The sequence below is a fragment of the Magnolia sinica genome, chromosome 17 (genome assembly GCF_029962835.1).
Source record: "Magnolia sinica isolate HGM2019 chromosome 17, MsV1, whole genome shotgun sequence".
NCBI lineage: Eukaryota > Viridiplantae > Streptophyta > Magnoliopsida > Magnoliales > Magnoliaceae > Magnolia > Magnolia sinica.
In genome coordinates, this window is record NC_080589.1 from 33,440,887 (window position 1) to 33,460,326 (window position 19,440).

Genomic DNA, 19,440 nt, shown 5'->3' on the forward strand with positions numbered 1-19,440 from the left:
CCCCTATTACTACAAACAGGTAGGGGGATAAAGGATCACCCTACCTAAGCCCTCTAGAAGCTTTAAAGAAGCCTTAGGGGGGAGCCATTCACCAGAATAGAAAAAGAAGCAGAGTGAGTACAAGCTTTTATCCACTTTCTCCACCTCTGATCACATCCCAGCCTATCTAGCATATAATCTAAAAACTCCCAATCTACGTGATTGTAGGCCTTTTCTATATCAAGCTTGCACATAAGTTTGTTTTTCTTCTCCCTGTGCATTGAATCAATGCATTCATGAGCTACTAAAGCAGATTACAGAATCTTACTCCCCTCCACAAAAGCACCAGGGTGCTCAGATTTAACCTTAGAGAAGTCTTTCTTGAACCCGATTGCCAGAATCTTATAAAGATCACCAACAAGACTAATCGGCCTATAATCTTTCAACTGCTCTGCCCCTTCCAATTTCGGAATGAGGGCTAAAAATGTTGCCCCAAGCAATGTTTTAAATATCGATATCGCGTAAAGTATCACACCCGTGGGACACAAATAAATATCGGTTATCACAAAGGATATATCGGTTGTATTGCGTAATGTATCGCTGTTGTTGGGAAACATGGGAACATTGGAAAATTGGTCGAATTTTTTAATGAAACTTCAGGGATCGTTGAAAAAGACATCAATACATACTTAGAAATCAAAACATTACAAAAAAAGTTTGCATAACAGGGGTTTCCTTTGTATGGGGTCTTAATATATGTGCTTTCCAATTGAACTAATGCAAATATATTCAAAGTCTATTTATATAATTTATAAATGTAAGAAGACATGTATGGAAACACAACCAATACATTCAAAAGCAAAAGAAGAATCACCAGATCAAGTTATATACATGTTTAATTTTGTGTTTGGATAGAAAGATTGCAATTGATTTGTGAGAAATTTTGATTTTTCTCAATTTTCCGCAACTTGAACCATCTCCCCCAAATCTCGGAATCGAAGTTCCAAATCCATGATTTTTCATGAAAAACATGAAGAATCATAGATTTGTAACCATTTGACACTGGTTTAACATGATTTACAACAAAAACATGGATCGAAAATTGCAAATGATCACTGGATCAACTAGGTGGGATATATTGGCACTAGCACAAGTGAGATACTAGATATAATGGCTGATATCGTCGATATTTAAAACACTGGCCCTAAGCTTATAGGAAAGATGTCACTATTCTGAAAATTCAGCAAGAAAGTCTGGAACATCCCTTTTAACAAATTTCCAAAATCTTTGATAAAATAAAATGGGGAAACCATCTGGGCCAGCACCTTATCTCCACACATTGACCTAAGCTTGTCTTCAACCTCCTCTTCCAAAAAGGTTTCTTCTAGCCCAGTTGCTTCCTTAAAAGTAATCTTCTTGAATTGAAGGTGATCCAATCTCGGCCTCCCTCACTGATCTCCAAATAACAAGTCCTTTTAAAAGGAAACAATGGAGTCATAAATATGAATCTTTTCTAAAATTCTAGACGCATCTACCACCAAAGCAAAAATCCTGTTGTCACGGGTGCTAGCGCTAGCAATGCCATGAAAGAAGCATGTATTCTTATCGCCCTCTTTAAGCCATAACTTTCTAGACCTCTGATGCCATTTAATCTCTTCCTCCTTAGCATGACTAGCGTATCTGTGAGAGAGATCTGCCCTTTTTTTAATATATCCTCCTCTGACAGCCCACCACTCAATCATATTAAATGCATGAATCTCTTCTACGAGTCTGTCGAACTCTACCTCATGAGCTCCAAGGACCTCTTTTTTCCACATCTTCAGTTTTACCTTCAGCATTATGAGCTTCCTACTTAATCTAAAACCAACACATGCTTCGACAGAGAAGGAAACCCACCAATCAGCCACTAGCTGCTCAAAACCCTCGATCTATAGCTAGGTCTTTTCAAATTTGAACGGTCTCGGGCCCTAGTTTTCTTGAGCTACTTCCAATATTATGGGCCGATGATTGGAAATCAATCTTGGGAGAGCGCGTTGTCTAGCAAGAGGAAACTTCTCAATCCAATCCACTGAAACCAGGAACTGATCCAATCGCGACATAATGGTGTTTTCTTGCCCATTAGACCATGTAAAACTAGACCCCTCGGGAGAAGGTCGACAAGCTTATGGTGAATTAGTCAATAATTGTAAAAAAAAGATCTCATACTAGAAAAAACCCTACTCCCCTTTGGATTTCTAAAAAACGGACCACATTGAAGTCTCCCCCAATGCACTGGGGCCCTTCCCACCTCTGCTTGATTGAGTCCAACTCCTCCTAGAATTGATTGCGTAGACTAAAGGAGCACGGCCCATACACTGACGAAAACACCCATTTGAAACTAGTTAAAATTTCACACAAAAAAGTTGAAGTCAAGTAAGAACCAACATAGGAATCCACTCTCCTCCAAATATCCGTCTTCCAGGTGACAATGATACCCCTTGTTGTCCCCACAACATCAGATGACACCCAATCAATATTTTTCACCTCCCAAATGGAATCAATCGTACCTCTACCAATAGACTGAAGCTTCGATTCCTAGATAGCTATAATATCCGCCTTAGATTTTTTGCATATCCTCTTGACTTGAGCCCTCTTATCGCTGTAGCCCAGCCCTCTAATGTTCCATGACATAATTATCATTGAGCACAGACTTTCCCCGATCTTGCCCTTTTTCCTCCGCTTACCTTAACTATTGTATCATAATTCACAGAGCACTCCCAAGCTCAATAATTCCCTCCAACCCTTTGGCGACTTCTTAGCCTTTAGACCGTGTAATTCTTGCTAACGTTGCACAACCTGAGCTTGAACAAAGTGGAAGAAATCGTGTACATCTTCATCTCCGGGCTCAAAAGACAACCCTGACAAACCTCCCACTCACTCTAGAACATCTTTAGCCCACTGGAAATGAACTTTTGTGATTGGAAATCCTCCCCCATTTGATTAGGAAGCGCTGTAGCTTCCTTGGACTCTTGCGAAGAAAACGACCCCGCACCCATTTGCTCATTGTAGAGGAGCATCACCATAAGAGCTTCCTCATACAGAGCATCTTCAAAAGGCACAACAATCAACATCAACTCTCCTTCCTCCATGACTATTGGATTGGGAACTGAAACATCTGAGATCATCTTCTTTGCTCCTTCCAGATATGTGGTTTCATCGAAGTCTGGATATGACCCCCTCCTTGGTATGGCCAGACTTGTAGAAGGAGAAACTTGAGCTCCCTTGAATTGTAGATGTCAGATACTCCCTTCAGTAGGTTCGTGTTCTTATAAGGCAGAGAGTACAGGTCTTGAAGAGGAAAATGGGAATTATTGTCGCACGTGGCTTCATAATGTATGCGTGTGTTGATTGGTAATGAAGTCGCACATGACTTGCATAAATCATGAAGGGACCCTTCGATGGGACATGGCACCACCACCTCTGATGTCTTGACTCACTCTTCCATAAGGATCTTCTTCAGACGGTCTAAGATAAAGAACGTGTCTGCCTTAGAGATCTCTCCCGTTCAATTTAAAAAATGTATGCAGATTACAAGGCGAGGATGCGGATGACGTCTGACTGTGACACGTCCTGAAGCAACACCCTATCCGAAAATGTTATAGACAATTCAATGTCACATGGCAGGCTCGGATCCGGTCTGGAACCCGACCCTAACTTAGTTGCAAGTGTTGGTTCCGAACTGGGATACTCCTGTGCTCCCGCTACACACAACACAACACACGTCTCCTCTAAAGGCTCTTTCTCCCCACCTACCTTCTCTCCATCATTCAAATTAGGACACGCGTCCCTTTCCTGGATCGGATCTCTAGTGGTGCATATAATCCATGCTTTTTTGACCTCAAACAATCGACTTTCAAGGCTTCCCAATCCTATGCCATCCTCTCTCTTCCTTTAGCTGCCACCCCATTGAAGCAGAATGTCACCATTCTCCTCCCTTTGCACCTTCATCAATACCCTCGACGATGGCGGAAACCACCCTCGGAAATCCTACCCCCTTCGCTGTTTTACGCGAATTCTAACTTACCCCATTTTCTCCCGCCGATAGCATTGAGAGGTCAATCTCCAGGACTTCTCCTTGGCAAGAACTGATAGACGTGAAAAAGTCGATGAACCAAAATTCTATAGGAATCCCCCAAATCAAGAACCAGGATTGCTCATAACCTAAGGAAGAATACTCCTCCCATCTTTGGATTTGAAGGATAGGCCCTTCTCGATGTAAAAACTCCGCCATAAAGAGAATGTCGATATTCATTGTCAAATAGCATATGCAATCGCACAATCGCATATGCGGTCGCATTTTTTTTTTTTTGCATGTTTTGAAAAAATTAAAAAAAAAAATCAGAAAAATCAGAAAAAATTCAAAAAAAAATCAAAAAAATCAAAATAAATTATTATATGTCATTGGGACATGAAATACATTTAATTTAAGTAAAAAAATAAAACCAACCAATTACATACATATGAATTATGATAATGATACATTTACAAATTACAATATAGTTAACTTCTTAAATCTTAACAATTAACATTTTACATTTAACAATAACAAATATGAAATATCAAATATGAAATATCCATATTCAATATTCAACACTACATGTACATAATACAATACATAATATATCAAGTTATCTAGTATCAACAATCAACAACATCAACACACTTAGACTTATGACTTATGAGACAAGCATTAAAGCAAAATTAAGAAGTTATGTATTTATTATTTTATTTATCTAATCAATAATCATTAATCATATACATTGATCTAGCATCCATTGTGGCACATCACCACCAGGTCCACCACCACCACCACCATCACCATCATCATCATCATTCGAGTCATCTCCTTCTTCCACATACACTTTTTTTTCTTCCATTTCTTCATCATCTGTACGTACTAATACTTTATCAACATCCAATGGTGGATGATCTTCAGCTTGATCATCATTATCACCTTCTCCTTCTTCAATCTCCTCAATCTCATCAACGAGTTGACGGCTACTACTCGCCCCCCGGCTCCCCCCCGTCCTTCGCCTTCGAGTGGTACTACTACCTTTACCAGGTGTCGATCCATATACGACATCTTCAACTTGTGTCCATGTCAGCTCCTCTCCAGCAAATATCGGGTCCTCCGTCTCTACGAGGCACTCGTTATCTATATCCAACTCGTCTAAGCAGATAGGGTCAAATAAACCGGGCTTTTCTTTCCTACTTTGGAATCGTTCTCGCAATATTTGATTGTATTGAATGAAAACCAAGTTGTTGAGCTTTTTTTGCTCAAGGCGATTCCTTTTCTTGGTATATATCTGCAAGAAAGAAAGCGCATTTGGCATTAGCTATTTATGTAATTAATTTAGCTTAGGGCCTTAGGCCACTAAAAAATTAAAGTTTACAAAAAAAACAAAACAATTACTAAACAGTCTAAACTTACCTCCTCGAATGTGCTCCAATTGCGCTCGTAACCACTGGCAGAACACGTGAGTCCAAGAATCTTCATAACCAGCTTCTTTAGAGCTGGATCCTTCCTGTTCGGGTCCACTCCATAGGCAGCCCACTAGTTAGCTGAGAAAAACAGTTTAAGTATAGGTTAAAGTCTTACTCTCTTAGAGACACTTTATAGAAATTTTTTTTGTAAGAGTTCAGTACAAAGTTGACAGTACACTAACATTCATTCATAGAAGTACTTACTGGGTAATTTCATTGTCCGATGTCTTATTACGATATCCCTTGAGAATATCCCTTCACTTTTTGTGTAGAAGTCCAGCAAAGTTGAGATCTTGTCCTGTTCTCCTCTATCTGGAATCATTCTTTCCAAGACATCAATAAATCCAACCATATGCATAGTTAGTGCTTCTGCTGGATTAGCAGAAGTGAATAAACAGGCTGGGTTAAGGATGTAAGCAGCTGAATACAATGGGGATGACATTTGGCTGCCCCATCTTCTATCTATAATATCTAAAATTGGCCTGTAATCACGGTCTCTATAGTTAAAATGGTTCATGATTTTATTTTCTCCCTCTTCATCGCATCATATATGTAGCCCATTGCGGGCTTCTCATCCTCGTCCACCATTCGCAACACAGTGACTAAGGGCTCGGATGATTTTAACGCCTTTACCACTTCAGTCCAAAAACTTTGAGAAAGAATTGTTTGTTGAACTTGTTTCCCTTCATCCTTCTTTGACCAAGGCCCACTTGTAAAATCGGCCGACACTACAAAGCTTCTAAAGTTTTGATTTCTTTGCATGTAGCCTTTATAGTGTTAAATAGGCTGTAGCGAAACGGGTGATTGCTGGACGTAACAAGTTACCCCCAATGTGTTTTCTCATTCGACTGAGAAAAAGGGCGTGTTTGTACATAAAGATCGTGATTCTTCTAGCCCTTGCAATCACATTTATAAGTAATCTACCTATATCTTCTAACATAAGATCAATACAATGGGCCGCACAGGGGGTCCAAAATAAACGTTGCCTCTTCTCCATAAGAAGACAACCGGCCATTATATACGAGGTTGCGTTATCTGTAATTACTTGTACAACGTAGTCCTCACCTATTTCTTCAACTTCACTATCTAGTAAGTTAAACAAATGTTCTCCTGTATGTGAATGACCCGACACATTTACTGACTTCAAGAACATTGTCCCAGCTGGACAATTTACCAAAAAGTTAATGAGAGACCGACCGGATCTATCGGTCCATCCATCGGCTATTAGTAAATAACCATATATTTTCCATGATTCCCTATATTCAGTTATGAAGGATTGTGTATATTCAACTTCAGTTTTTAAGCATGTCTCTCTCATTTCATGATATGAAGGAGGTTTAAGCCCAGGTCCAAATTGATCTATAGCCTCAATCATTACTTTGAAGCTTTTCGATTTAATGGCGTTGAAAGTAATGCCGGTTTGGTAAAACCGCTTAGCAATATATTGAATTGTGGTTTTCCTATCTTTTTGTTTATACTGGTTCTCTAAAGTTGTTTGAGCCGGCCCTTTCCCTCTACCCCTTTGGTCGACCACATCCTCGGGGTGTGGTCTACACCATCTATCTATGGGCTCATGCCCTCAGGCTCTTTTCGATGGTTGTACTTGTGGTCTAGACCGACCTGTGGAAGTAGGGGGAGTGAGACTAGCTTCATCTACATTAACTACATTTATATCTTCATATGCATCTTGTTCCATATATTCCTCCTGACATAGGGCACTATCGCATTTCTTTCTTGATTGTCGCATTTTTTTCTTAATTGTTTTTCCATATACTTCACGATCTCCCTTCGGATTTCTGGAGTAATTTTGTCGCATGCTTTTGCATTTGACCTTGGTAAATGTGCAAGGTATTGCTTGTGCCTTGCAATGCCACCGAAACTCACATATCCACATAACTCACATACTATGTGAGTCTTTTCGGTAGCACTACGGTAGTGCCCATACTTCCAACCCGGGTCATTCGACTTGGGCTTCAAAGAAGAAGATTGGGAAGAAGACATTATGATGGTGGATGAGAGTGTGTGTATTAGCACTGAAAAGTAACTAGCTAGCTACTAACTAGAAACTAGAAACTAAACTACAAATAAAAAGAAAACTAAAATAAAGTAAGAGACTAAGAAGAAGAACTAAGAAGTAAGAAAGAAGTAGATCTAAGAGAGTAAGTAAGAGTAAAGACTAAAGAGCCTAAAGAGATGGGACTTTGGGGGAGAGAGAGAGAGAGAGAGAGAGAGAGAGAGAGAGAGAGTTACACACACACACACTTACTTACACTTGTAAAAACTAGAAAGGGAGAAGAAGAGGGACAGAGAGAGTTGAGTTATACACTTACACTTGTAGAAAGGGAGAAGAAGAGGGAAAAGAAAATGAGAAAAAGTGAGAGTTGAGTTACACTTGTAGAAAGAGAAGGAGAGAGAGAGATTTACACACAAATAAAATTAAAATTACAAATCTAAAAGAGGTTCCCAACTTCCAACTTTCAACTCCCAAATTCTTGTCTAAGTTGTCTACTTGTCTTCTCTTCACCTTTGCCCCTTCACTTGAGTACTGATCGATTCTTGATTCTTGAATTCTTGTTGTAACTTGTAACTTCAAACTTGTAAGTTGTAAGTTGTAACAACTAACAACTAACAAAGTAACAAATCAATTAACAAACAAAAAAAAAATGATAGAAAGAAGTTGTTAAAATTAGAAACTTAGAAGTTAGAACTTAAAAAACTTGGTGGATGGAGATTGGAGAGGAGTGAGGAGTCTCTTGACTCTTGAATCTTGATTCTTGAATATGGATGGTATGATGTATTGTGTATCTTGGATTCTTGATTCTTGTACCCTTGATTCTTGATTCTTGATTCTTGAAAGTTGAAAGAAAAGAAAAGAAATATGGAAATGGAATATGGATGGAGAGGAGTGGATGTAGAATGTAGATTGTATTGTAGAGTGCTTAGAAGTTGGAATTAGAAATATGTAAGAGAGGATGTAGTAAGAGAAATAGAGAATAGAGAGAGAGTTTGACCTTTTTATGCATGTAGGAATGCTTAGAATGCATATTTATAGAGAAAAAATCCGGCTTAAAAAAAGGGTCAAAAAACGGTCAGAAATCTGACCGTTGGCCATTATGCGATCGCATATGCAGTATGCGATCGCATACATCGCATATGCTGGCACATGTGGCATATGCGATCGCATATGTGCAGGGATCGCATATGCCACTGCCGCATATGCGATCACCCCTCAAATATGCGCATATGCGATCGCACATGACAACACTCACCTCTGACGTAAACTAGATCCAGACATTATTGGGCCCTATAGGTTTCGAAGAATACATCTCCGGAGAGATTCTACAACAATCATCCAACCAACATCAAATCCGGGGAACGGTAGCATTATCCTTTCGTAAAAACAACAACCGATCGAAGTGATCACTCCCTAGATTTATGAATGGCCTCTTCAACCTGGATCACCCTCTCACCATGGAGAACCTCTATCGCAATCCAACTTCCCCTTTTGGGGATTCCAATCCCTTGGCTTCCTGTCACCCCTCCTTGTATCGGCTTGGAAGTTGCCTTCCCTGTGAGGACCTCCTTGTACAACTGTCCATCTCCTTGCTCATGATAGCAATAGAAGGAGGAACGGTATCCTTCATCCTCTCCTTGGATCCCTTCACCACTGCGACTTCCTTCACAGGCCTTCCTGACTTCAATTCACGGAACTTCCCAAGCTCTGGGCCAAAGTAAACTCGTTGCACGAGAAGCTTCTGACCACTAAAACTCTCTCCATGTAATAGATTGACTACGGGAGCAAGCTCTTCCTTTGAGCTCATTCAAACGAAAGCGAAACTCCAATAATGCATCCTAAATCTATCCTTGGAGATTACTACGTCCATTACTGCCCCAGCTCGTTTGAACACCCTCTCAAAGTGAATTGGCATCCACCCCTCCTGGAATCCTTTAATGAAAAGAGTGGGAAATCCAGACATTTCTGGACATCAATCAACTATCTTCTTCGGGACATCTTTCCTTTTTCGATACTGTTTTCCAACCTCCCCCACCATCCTCCTCCCATAGCTTGTCCTCTCTTATGGCGCAATCCGACTCCTTGCCATTCCTGCCCTAGCCTCTAGGCATCGTCCCACTATCACTGACTGATTCAACTGTCTTACTAACGACTCCCCCTTGAACAACCCCCATTCGGTTTCCACATGGTTTCTCCTCTTGACATTTTTTAAACAGTATAAAGATAGCTCATACTTGAGAGATATTTTCCCCAAAAGAGTCTTATAAACAACAAACAATATCATCTCCTTCTTTTTTTTTCTTTTTTTTTTTGCAAATTTTAACTATTTCTAATAAATACTCAAATAATAAATGTATGAATCACCAATATTTCCTAGAAGTGTATAATTTGATAGTACATTGAATGTATTAATTACTTACACTAAATGTATATTGCAATGCATTTTTAGAAAAAAAAAATTTGAAATATTTTTTTATTAATTTGGAGCTCGAGATGAAGATGGGCATGCTTTTTTCCAGTTCGTCAAGGCTAGAGGAGCTTAATGGTTGCAGGATCTTCAGGTGGTGAGGCCCAAGAAATCCCCTAAGGATTGGAGGGAACTTCTCTGCTCTGAATGTTTTATCAATTACCATTCGGTAGGCAAGGCAAGTGGAGGCAAGAGGGCAAGATCGAGTAGAGCTTGTGCTCAATGATTATTCTATCTTGGATCGTGCGTATGCCTGGGTTGCAAATTCAAAAGGACTCAGGTGATATTATTGCTTTGTAGGAGACCAAGCTTGAATTGTTAGACAGGTGTTTACTCAATTTGATCTTGGGTAAACAAAAAGACTAGATCTTTGTTGACATGGCTGGTGCTGCTAGGGGGATTCTCGTCTCTTGGAATATTGGGATATGGAAAAAAGGTTGATTTTATGGCTGGTTCTTTCTCTATGTCCATTTTACTACGAGATAATGTTCCGATTTCCTACAGGTTTTTTTTTTTTTTTCTATCGTTTATGGCCCATGCAAATACAACCTTCCTGATCTGTTTTGGGTTGAGCTAGACACTATTAGGTAGAGATGGGAGGCTTCATGGTGCATTGGAGGGGATTTCAACGTGGTGTGCTTGTCTCACCAAAAATCCGAAGGTGGCCAATTACTAGAAGCATGAGAATGTTTGCAGATTGGGTAGCTTGGCATGATCCAGTGGATTTATGTTTGGGTGGGGCCAAGTTTACATGGTCTAACGGGCAAGATAATGCTAGGCTTTCACATTAGGACAAGTTCTTGGTTTCCGCAAATTGGATTGAAAAATTCCCTTTGGTCTACCACTGTGGGTTGCCAAGGACTGTTTCGGACTGTCGCCCCATTGCCCTTGAGGTGAATGAAGAGAACTGGGGCCTTAGACCTTTTAGGTTCGAAGCTTCATGACTAGAGATTAATGGTTTTTGGCAGCATGTTGCCGAATGGTGTTCTTCTTTTTCGGTGGAAGGATATGCCGGCTTCAGGCTAAGCAGAAAACTAAAGCTTTTGAAGGAAAATATAAAGCTATGGAAGAAAGAGGTGCTTGGTACCTAAGAGGCATTGCCTGATAAATGGCAGAAGAGATTCGCGAATTAGATTTGGTGGAGGAGAGCGGAGGCTTGTCGATGGAGGATAGGGATAAGAGGGTAGCTTTAGTTTTATCTCTAGCTAATCGGGCTAAGGACAAGATATTCCATAACAGTAAAGGTGGCTGTAATGACCACCATCGTTATCTTTATGATACGAGTTGTAACGGCTGTTACGGCCTTCGTAATGACCCCCATAATGGCCGCTATAGTCCTAAAAAACCTGTATTGTCTGAGTAATGGACTGTTACAGGGCCGTAATGGCCTTTACAAAGGGCGTAATGGGTTGTGGACTGTAATGGTCATTATGGGTCATTTTCAGCCGTTATGACCTCGTAATGTGTAATGATTGCCACCATTACCTTTACGTAACGGCCGTTATGGCACACCATGGCTAAGGCTGAGGAAATTAAATGGCTGCAGAGATCAAGGTATTCCATAATGGTAACAGTGGTCGTAACGGCCACCACCGTTACCTTTAGGATACGGGGCATAACGGCTGTTATGGCCTCTTTTTTTTTTAAATTTATTGAAAAAAACCTCGAAAAACTTGTATTTGCCCTATAAAGTTGATTAAAAAGTATGGAAAACCTATATATGTCCCATAATAGATCATTACAAGGTTATTATAGCCTTTATAGGGGATCTAATGTGCCGTTAATGGCAATTACGGGTAATTTTTTCTATAACGGTTGTTACGGCCGTTACGACCCCGTAATGTGTAACAAAATCTCTGATTTGGGAGAGATTTGGCGAAATCCGTCGAAATCCAAAGAGATCGCGAAATCCAGAGAAATTCTCGTCGAAATCCGGAGATATTCTCGGCGAAACGATGGATTTGGTAGAGATTTTAGGGTTCTAGAACGCCGGAACCCTCTCTCCTTCGAAAAAAAAGGGGCTCTGAGCCCTTTTTATAGGATGCGGATGGGCTGGCGTACCGCACACCACCGACCTTGGTTGTGTGTTGACGTCACCAAGTTCCGTAGGTCCCATCATGAGGTATATGTTATATCCAAACCGTTCTTCCAGTTGGCGAGCTCGTCGTAAGGGTTGAGCCAAAAAATAAGACAGATCCAGAGATCAAGTGGACCACACTGGAAAAAGTAGTGGGATATTGAACGTCTACCATTGAAACCCTTTCGGGGGTCACAAAAGTTTTGGATCGTATGATATTTTTTTTTCCCTCTTCATCAAGGTCTTTGTGACATCATGAACAGATTGGATGGAAAAAAACGTCATGGTGGACCGTACGAATGTTATAACGGTGAGAATCATTGTCCTCACTGCGATTTGTGGTGTGGTCCAATTGAGGTTTTTGGATGTGACTCATTTTTGGGCTCATGATCTAAAATGATCTCTACAAATGTATGAACGGTGTGGATATAATAAATACATTATTGTGGGGCCCATGTAACTCTGATCTCCTTTGAACTGTTTGTACAACTGGGGGTGGCGCGCTACTTCGCATGAAGTTCATGTGCTGGAAACTTAGGTGGGGTCCACCGCGATGTTTGTGAGAAATCCACTCTGTCCATCTGTTTTTTGAGCACATTTTAAGACATAGGGCTGAAAAATGAGCCGGATCCAAGACTCAAGTGGGCCGAAAACGTGAGGACTGAAGGTCCACAGTTGAAATATTCGGGGGGCCACAAGTTTTGAATTAGTCTAATATTTGGGTTTTCAATTCATCCCAGTAGTAATGACGTTATGAATGGTATGGATGGAATGTAAACATCACTGTCGACTTAGGAAGGTTTCAACTGTAGGAATTTACCTACCCACCTTTTTCTTTAGTGCGGCCCACTTGAGTCTTGGATCCTGCTTAATTTTTGCCTCAAGTCTTAAAATAAGCTCACAAAATTGATGGATGGAGTGGATTTCTCACAAACATCATGGTGTGCCCCACTCCTACGAAAGGATTTAGTAGGAAATCCACATCCCATCTTCACATGACACATACCCATACCTCGCTGATTTGTGGTACACCAGCCAATCCACACCCTCCATCCATTTTCATAAGTAATTTTAAGGTATGAGCCCAAAAAGGAGACAGATGTAAGATCAAGTTTACCACACCACAGGAAAATGTGGTGGCAATGATTTCCACCATTGAAGCTTTTTAGGGCCCACCGTAATGTTTATTTGTCATCCAATCTATTCATGAGGTTTGACAAACCTGAATGGGAAAACATAAATATTAGCTTTATACAAAAATTTATAGCCCCAAAAAAGTTTAATGGTGATCATTCAATGACCACTATTTTGTGTGGTGTGGTCCACCTCAGATTTGGATCTGCCTTATTTTTCAAGCTATGCCCTAAAATGATATGTTAAAATGAATTTCAATTGAGGTTTGGATATGACTCATTTTCATACATATATTTATATATTTATAAATGGTATGCATCATATTTAAATATATTTACCGTAGCTTAAACAGATAACGCATAACTTAGTACCTTATACAAAGGAAATTTATTATGTGCACTTCTTTTTCGATATTTTATAATTTAAAAGTGTGTATTAAGGTCTTTTTAAATAATCTCTGAAGTTTCATATAAAAATTCAACCATTTTGCTAATGTTTCCCCACGTTTCCCAAAAAGTGCTATAAATTATTCGATACAAACGATATATCCCGTGCGATAACTGATACGTATCTGTATCCCAAGGTTGCGATACATTGCGCGATACCGATATTTCGAACACTGATTTTAACCTTCTGCCTTCACCAGTTTCCATCAGTGATTATGCCTTGATCCAAACCAGCCATCAGGATTTCGCCCCTGGGATGGGTCATTGCCCAAAACCAACAGTGGAAGGCCCACCTCTTGTTAGCCAAAAATGTCCATTAATGGATAGTCAATGCAATGCTAGCCTAACCTTTTCTTTCAAAAATTTAGTCAAAATTGTATAACCATCCAGTTGATGGATATTGTTGGCTACTTTTTTAATGGATCGTACCATCCAGTCGATCTGGGTTTTGGCCAATGGCCTATCCAATAGGTGGCCACACTAATTGAAGGCTTAGATCAATGAGTACACTCACAATGCATGCTGTTGAAGGTTACCATTCACAAGGAAGGCTAGTGCAGATGAACAAAACCCCTTAAATAAACTGTATAAGTTAGCTTCTGTAGATACTGAATAGATTGTTTTAATTCTTTAATTTATTATAGGGCCTAGGATTGGCAACATCCTACAAGTGGGTTCAAGCTGGGCCATGATTGCTATGTTTGTTAATGGAGCCTGAATTCAGGAGCCCCCACCTGTAAATAAATAACAGGCCTCCATGCAAACTCAGACAGGGCTTGATAGAAAACAATTATCAAATCTAGCCCCACTAGTTTGCCAACAAGGCCTGAAATTGAAGCCCCAGGTGGACTTGCAGGCAATCAACAAGGCCAGGCCAATCACTGGTCTGGTCAGCCCAGAAGTCTGATGTCCTAGTCTGGCCCATTACCAAGTTATTGCCTCTTACGGTTTCATCTCCAAGGTGGTCTTGCTTACAGAATTTGTAGAACTGTCACATCCCACATCTTCTCCCAATCAGTGCAATTTGCGTCCTCTGTTTGTGCATCTCCCTTATTTGTCCTGTCCATTCTTCTATCTATCCTTGTGCCACTCTGAACATCCCTCTGCATGTTTTCTATTTGTAATGTTGGAGTTGCACATGAATGCTTTTTTTTTTTTTTCATTCAACCTGCTGCACTGGAAACTGAATTTCCCCAAAATATTGAAATTCCAAACTACCTTGGTAATGTCTGAAGTAGGAGATTCTTGTTGTCATGTGGGCAAGAGGTAGTTTTGATGGTATTATCTCTAGTGCCAATTCTAATGAAATGGGTGAAATTGGTCTTAAGATTTACATATTGTATTCTTAACCCATGGAAATCCTATGTCCCTGAGTGCAGATGTGGGCACCTGAGGGTGGGAAGGATTGAATCAGTACTGCAGGTCCTCTAAATCCCAAATTCTCGGGATTCAGATAGGAGGGGATTCGCGATGACTGAAATATAATCATGTAAAAAAATTTCCCAACAATATTCCGAGTGGGACTTGTTGCCTAATCGATATAATTGCATTCTAAATGCTAACTAAGTTTAGATTTCAGCCCCTGAAGATCTAGAAAATTTTGAACTCTTAAGGAAGAGGGACTTCTTGTCCTCATCCAAATTGGATTCTTAATGCAGGGGCATTTTCACATCGGGCTCGAATCAGGTGGCTTGTGGGATGCAGGGGCACACTCGGGGTAGGTGGCTAATGTGAGGTGGGTGACTTGTGTGGAGCAGAACCCATGTGAAGTGCGGCCCACGAGGGGGGTTCGCCCGAGGTCCTAACCCATGGGATGTGGGGCCTGGGCTATGAGATAAGGGGATTAATTCGCCATGCTCTTTCAGTTCGAGCTTTTAGAGCAAGTGGTTAATTGTCCTGCACATGGTGTGCCGTAAAGGCCGTTACGTAAAGGTAACGGTGGCAACCGTTACACGTTACGGGGTCGTAATGGCCATAATAACTGTTATGGAAAAAAATGACTCGTAATTGCCGTTAACAGCATGTTACGTCCCCTATAAAGGCCATAACAGCCCTGTAATTGTCTGTTATGGGGCAAATACAAGTTTTCCATACTTTTTAATCAACACTACGGGGCAAATACATGTTTGGCAGGATTTTTTTTTTTTCAATAAAAAAAAAAAAAGAGACCATAATGGCCGTTATGGGGGCCGTAACAGCCGTTACGACCTATATTGTAAAGGTAACGGTGGTGGCCGTTACGGCCACCGTTACCATTACAGAACACCTTGGTCCTGCATCAAAGTGGTATCAGAGCGGGAGGTCTCGTGTTCGAGATTCCTCACCGAAGGTGATTAATGCAAGGGCATTTTCACACCAGGCTCGAGTGGGGTGGCTTGTGGGATGCATGGGCAGACTCGGGGTGGGGGGCCCGTGTGAGGCGGGCCCCACTTGTGTGAAGCGGGTGGCTTGTGTGAAACGGAACCTATGTGAAGTGGAGCCCACGAGGGGGGTTCAGCCAAGGTCCTAACCCATAGGATGGGGCTTGGGCTATGAGATTAGGAGATTAATTCGCCATGCTCTATCCGTTTGAGCTTTTAGAGCAAGTGGTTAATTGTCCTGCATCAATTCTCCACCTTTTTTTGAAGGAAGAAAATACAGGATACTAAAAAACTTTTAGGTAATGGCTGTTATGTAATGCTAATGATGGGAACCTTTACGCTTAATGGAAAAAATGGCCCATTATGGGGTTGATACATGTGTTTTCCCAAAAAAAAGAAGTCATAACAGCCATTATGGTCCTTATCGTAACATAATGGTTCCCAGGTATGATAGATGTAAATAGGTCAAAACATGTTTGTGGAGTCGTTCTGTTGTTGAACCTTAATTCGATTGGCGACGAGCGTGGAAATGATTTGGTGGAAGGCCATCAATTGGTTCTAGTCACGTGGAAATAACCCTGCCATAATCCTTCAATGAAACTGAATGCCTTGTTGGCAATCAGTTGGCTACTGTGTTTTTCTACTCTGGTAGGTTGATGCAGGATCGCCTTGAGAAATAAACTGTACTTTCTTGAACCCAGATTCAAATCTCATTTTCTTCTTTTCTCCTTTTTAAGCAATACAAATTATCAATGCTTGTTTATATAGTATATTTGGTGGTTTTCATGTGTTTTTCTAAGCCCCCCACTCAACTCTCTCTGCACTAGCCTGGCATGTGCCAGACATCCATGCTGTGCATGTGAGCCCCAACGTGCAGATGACCTGACCTGAAAATCACGCAATCAACTCATTAGATGTGTGGACACCTACAGATTCAACGAACAATGTTAAAGAATGTACATGTGGCCCACCTTATGAATGGGCTAAACATGATTTTTGTTTCTGTTTGTTTGCGTAGTTGGGTGCACCTGCTGCACTGCTTACATATCCAACGGGCATTGTCACACTACATGTAGAGGTGCACATGGGATTTGGCAAAACTTGGTTTCCCTTATTGTAAAAAGAAGTACAAGAAAAATATCCAGCGCTTAATGTTTTGTGTCATGTTTATGATATCACTCTCTGGATTTTACCGTAACTCGTGCTGACTACATGTCGTTATGCTGGTTAATTGCAGGGGTGTGGGTACTTTGGCTATTGATGGAGGAGATCGCTCTGATCGTTAGTGGTGGTCCCAGTGCAGGTCCTATTGGTTGGTCAGTTTTACCTGTGTCGTTTTTCCCTCAGGTTTTGAATTCCTTGAATTTTCTTTCCTAGATAGAATCTTCACTCATGCAAATGACTATTCTCGGCCAAAAAGAAAAAAAAAAGGTGGGTCTGTCCAAGTAGTTAAAAAAAAGAAAAGAAAAGGTGAAAAGAAAAGGAACCTCCAGCCTGACAACATATATCCCTGCCATGTCTGGACAACATTATTGGCGTATGATTGTTGGCTATCTTGGGAGGTGATTTCCTCCAGTCTGTTGTGAACGCTGTCAGGATAGAGTCGATAATACCAATAATATATACAAAGGGGCAATGGACGTGGGTTTGCTACCTTTCGCAATCATTATCATCATCGTCCAGTTTTGTTTCTGCTGCTTCTTTTTTTTTTCTTCTTGTATTTTTTATGGAGAATGATTATTTATGATCATCTGTCTGAAGAAATAGAGGTCATGTGACCAGCAAAATACAGGAGGGCCCTCTCACATGATCTGTCAAAATAGCTAGCGTTGCATGGGTGTTGGTGTATGGGGCCAGTCGTGGCAGCAAGGCTATTGTTCTTGTTTTTTGTTTTGGATTTTGGGATGCGATGTAAGCGGCTGTTTATGTGTAGCAATTCCCATCTGCAAAATGATTGGGAGAGTTTGCATTTAGATACAAATATTTGCAGCCATTTGATGAACAGAGAATTGCTTAGGCCTTAAATTTTAAAGGGAAATACTGGAACGCCTGACATTGGATTTTTGCATGTCCATAAACTTACAAAGATTCACCATTAAGAGATTTTTTTTAAAAAAAAACACAGAATCATGCGATAATTTTGTAAGCCTTGATTTGTTAGAGAATTTTGACAATGTCATTGTGGCAGCTTTTCTTTCTTTTTCCGTTCGCCCATTTTTTTAATGACTTTTTGTACCCTTCCATTTAACCTTTCTGTACCCTCCAAAGTAGTGTTTGGTTGTCTGCTCTCTCTCAAGTCAAAAAAGCTGACAAGTTTCTAGAATTGCCCTTTTTAACACATGCCGTAGGTCAATAACATCTTGTTTTGATGGGCTTTATATCTAAACAAAGACGTGATGATGGTATTATCATATTGGTGGAGAGATTTGATCCCATGACCCTTTGGGAGAGAGGACAAGAACAAACTGTAATATGTTGCTTTCTGTATATATATATATATAAAGTGTTCATGAATACCTTAAAATTTTTAGTTTTATAAATGTCTAGTTGAGTCAAAAGACTGATCCAAGTCTTCAATTTGACTCCAAGCTGGCTGATTATCAAGTCTGAACTTATTGTTTTGAACTATGACACTGATCATGCTTTTACGCACACATGTACATAGATAGAAAAGTAAGTTGAGAATCACACATGCACACATGCTAAGCAGGGCAGAATTTGGAATTAAACAAAATAATATTATTTGCACTTCCCCTTTTGTTTTTTTTTTGTTTTTTTTGTTTTTCCAGAAATAATCTGATTGGAAAAAAGAAAAAGAAAAAAGGGGAAAACTGGAGTGTAGACATTGTTGAGAGTTGCTGCACACACATCTCCCACCTTCCAGTAAGGTGGGCAGGAATTTAAAAAAGTTGTTGAGAACCTCTGGAAATGCTTTCTAGATACCTGCCAACCATCTTTTCAACAGGGAAAGATACTGCAAACTTGGAATTAATTAAAAGGAGAGTGACAATGTACCTGCTGTGCGTGTATTGCTGCAAACTCTTTTATCATTGTTTTTTTTTGCTTCGAGTGTAAGATGGTTGCAGATGACCACTTCTTATTATTAGAAAAAAAGAAGGAAGAATTGGATAAACACAAAAGACTGTTATAATCAATACAGCCACAATTCTGCTTGAAACTTTCCCCCAGGAAATGGTCTTTATGGCCACTTCCTAGCATTACGATGGAGTTGTGAAACAAGAAGATAGGGAAAGGTGGGGCCCACAAAGAAACGCTGGGCAATGCTATCGTGAATTTAGAAAAAGGCCCCATGCTTATTTTTTATTTTTATAATCACGTGACGTGGCGCGATTGACCATTTTGGTTGTAGTGGCCTTTAAAAAAAATGTTTTCTACTTTGGGTTAAAACACTTGTGTGTTGTGGATCGACATGTGGCAAA

General features: G+C 40.3%; 2 protein-coding genes across 2 annotated transcripts in view; one reads left to right on the forward strand and one right to left on the reverse strand.

The window, feature by feature from the left end:
• The window catches only part of LOC131230849 (uncharacterized protein At5g19025-like), a 33,522-nt gene extending 15,454 nt beyond the window's left edge, over positions 1–18,068 (forward strand). Inside the window, exon 2 of the mRNA XM_058226862.1 lies at positions 17,238–18,068. Within this exon, the coding sequence (XP_058082845.1) occupies positions 17,238–17,286 (49 nt within the window). The 3' untranslated portion in view covers positions 17,287–18,068. The remainder of the gene's footprint in view (positions 1–17,237) is intronic.
• On the reverse strand, positions 4,709–6,001 carry LOC131230850 (uncharacterized). The gene is made up of 3 exons (XM_058226863.1): positions 5,707–6,001; positions 5,450–5,580; positions 4,709–5,324 (listed from the first exon to the last, which is right to left on the reverse strand). The coding sequence occupies exons 2-3, from the start codon at positions 5,513–5,515 to the stop codon at positions 4,770–4,772; spliced, it is 621 nt and encodes a 206-aa protein (XP_058082846.1). The 5' UTR covers positions 5,516–5,580; positions 5,707–6,001; the 3' UTR covers positions 4,709–4,769.
• Positions 18,069–19,440: the final 1,372 nt, after the last annotated feature.

What these genes read in the sequence shown, in the direction of transcription:
- LOC131230850 (XM_058226863.1), bottom strand. Translation starts at nt 5,515, where the DNA reads ATGAAGATTCTTGGACTCACGTGTTCTGCCAGTGGTTACGAGCGCAAT. An exon ending in ATTGGAGCACATTCGAGGAG is followed by an intron (nt 5,325 to 5,449) that starts GTAAGTTTAGAC and finishes TCTTTCTTGCAG; the next exon opens with ATATATACCAAGAAAAGGAA.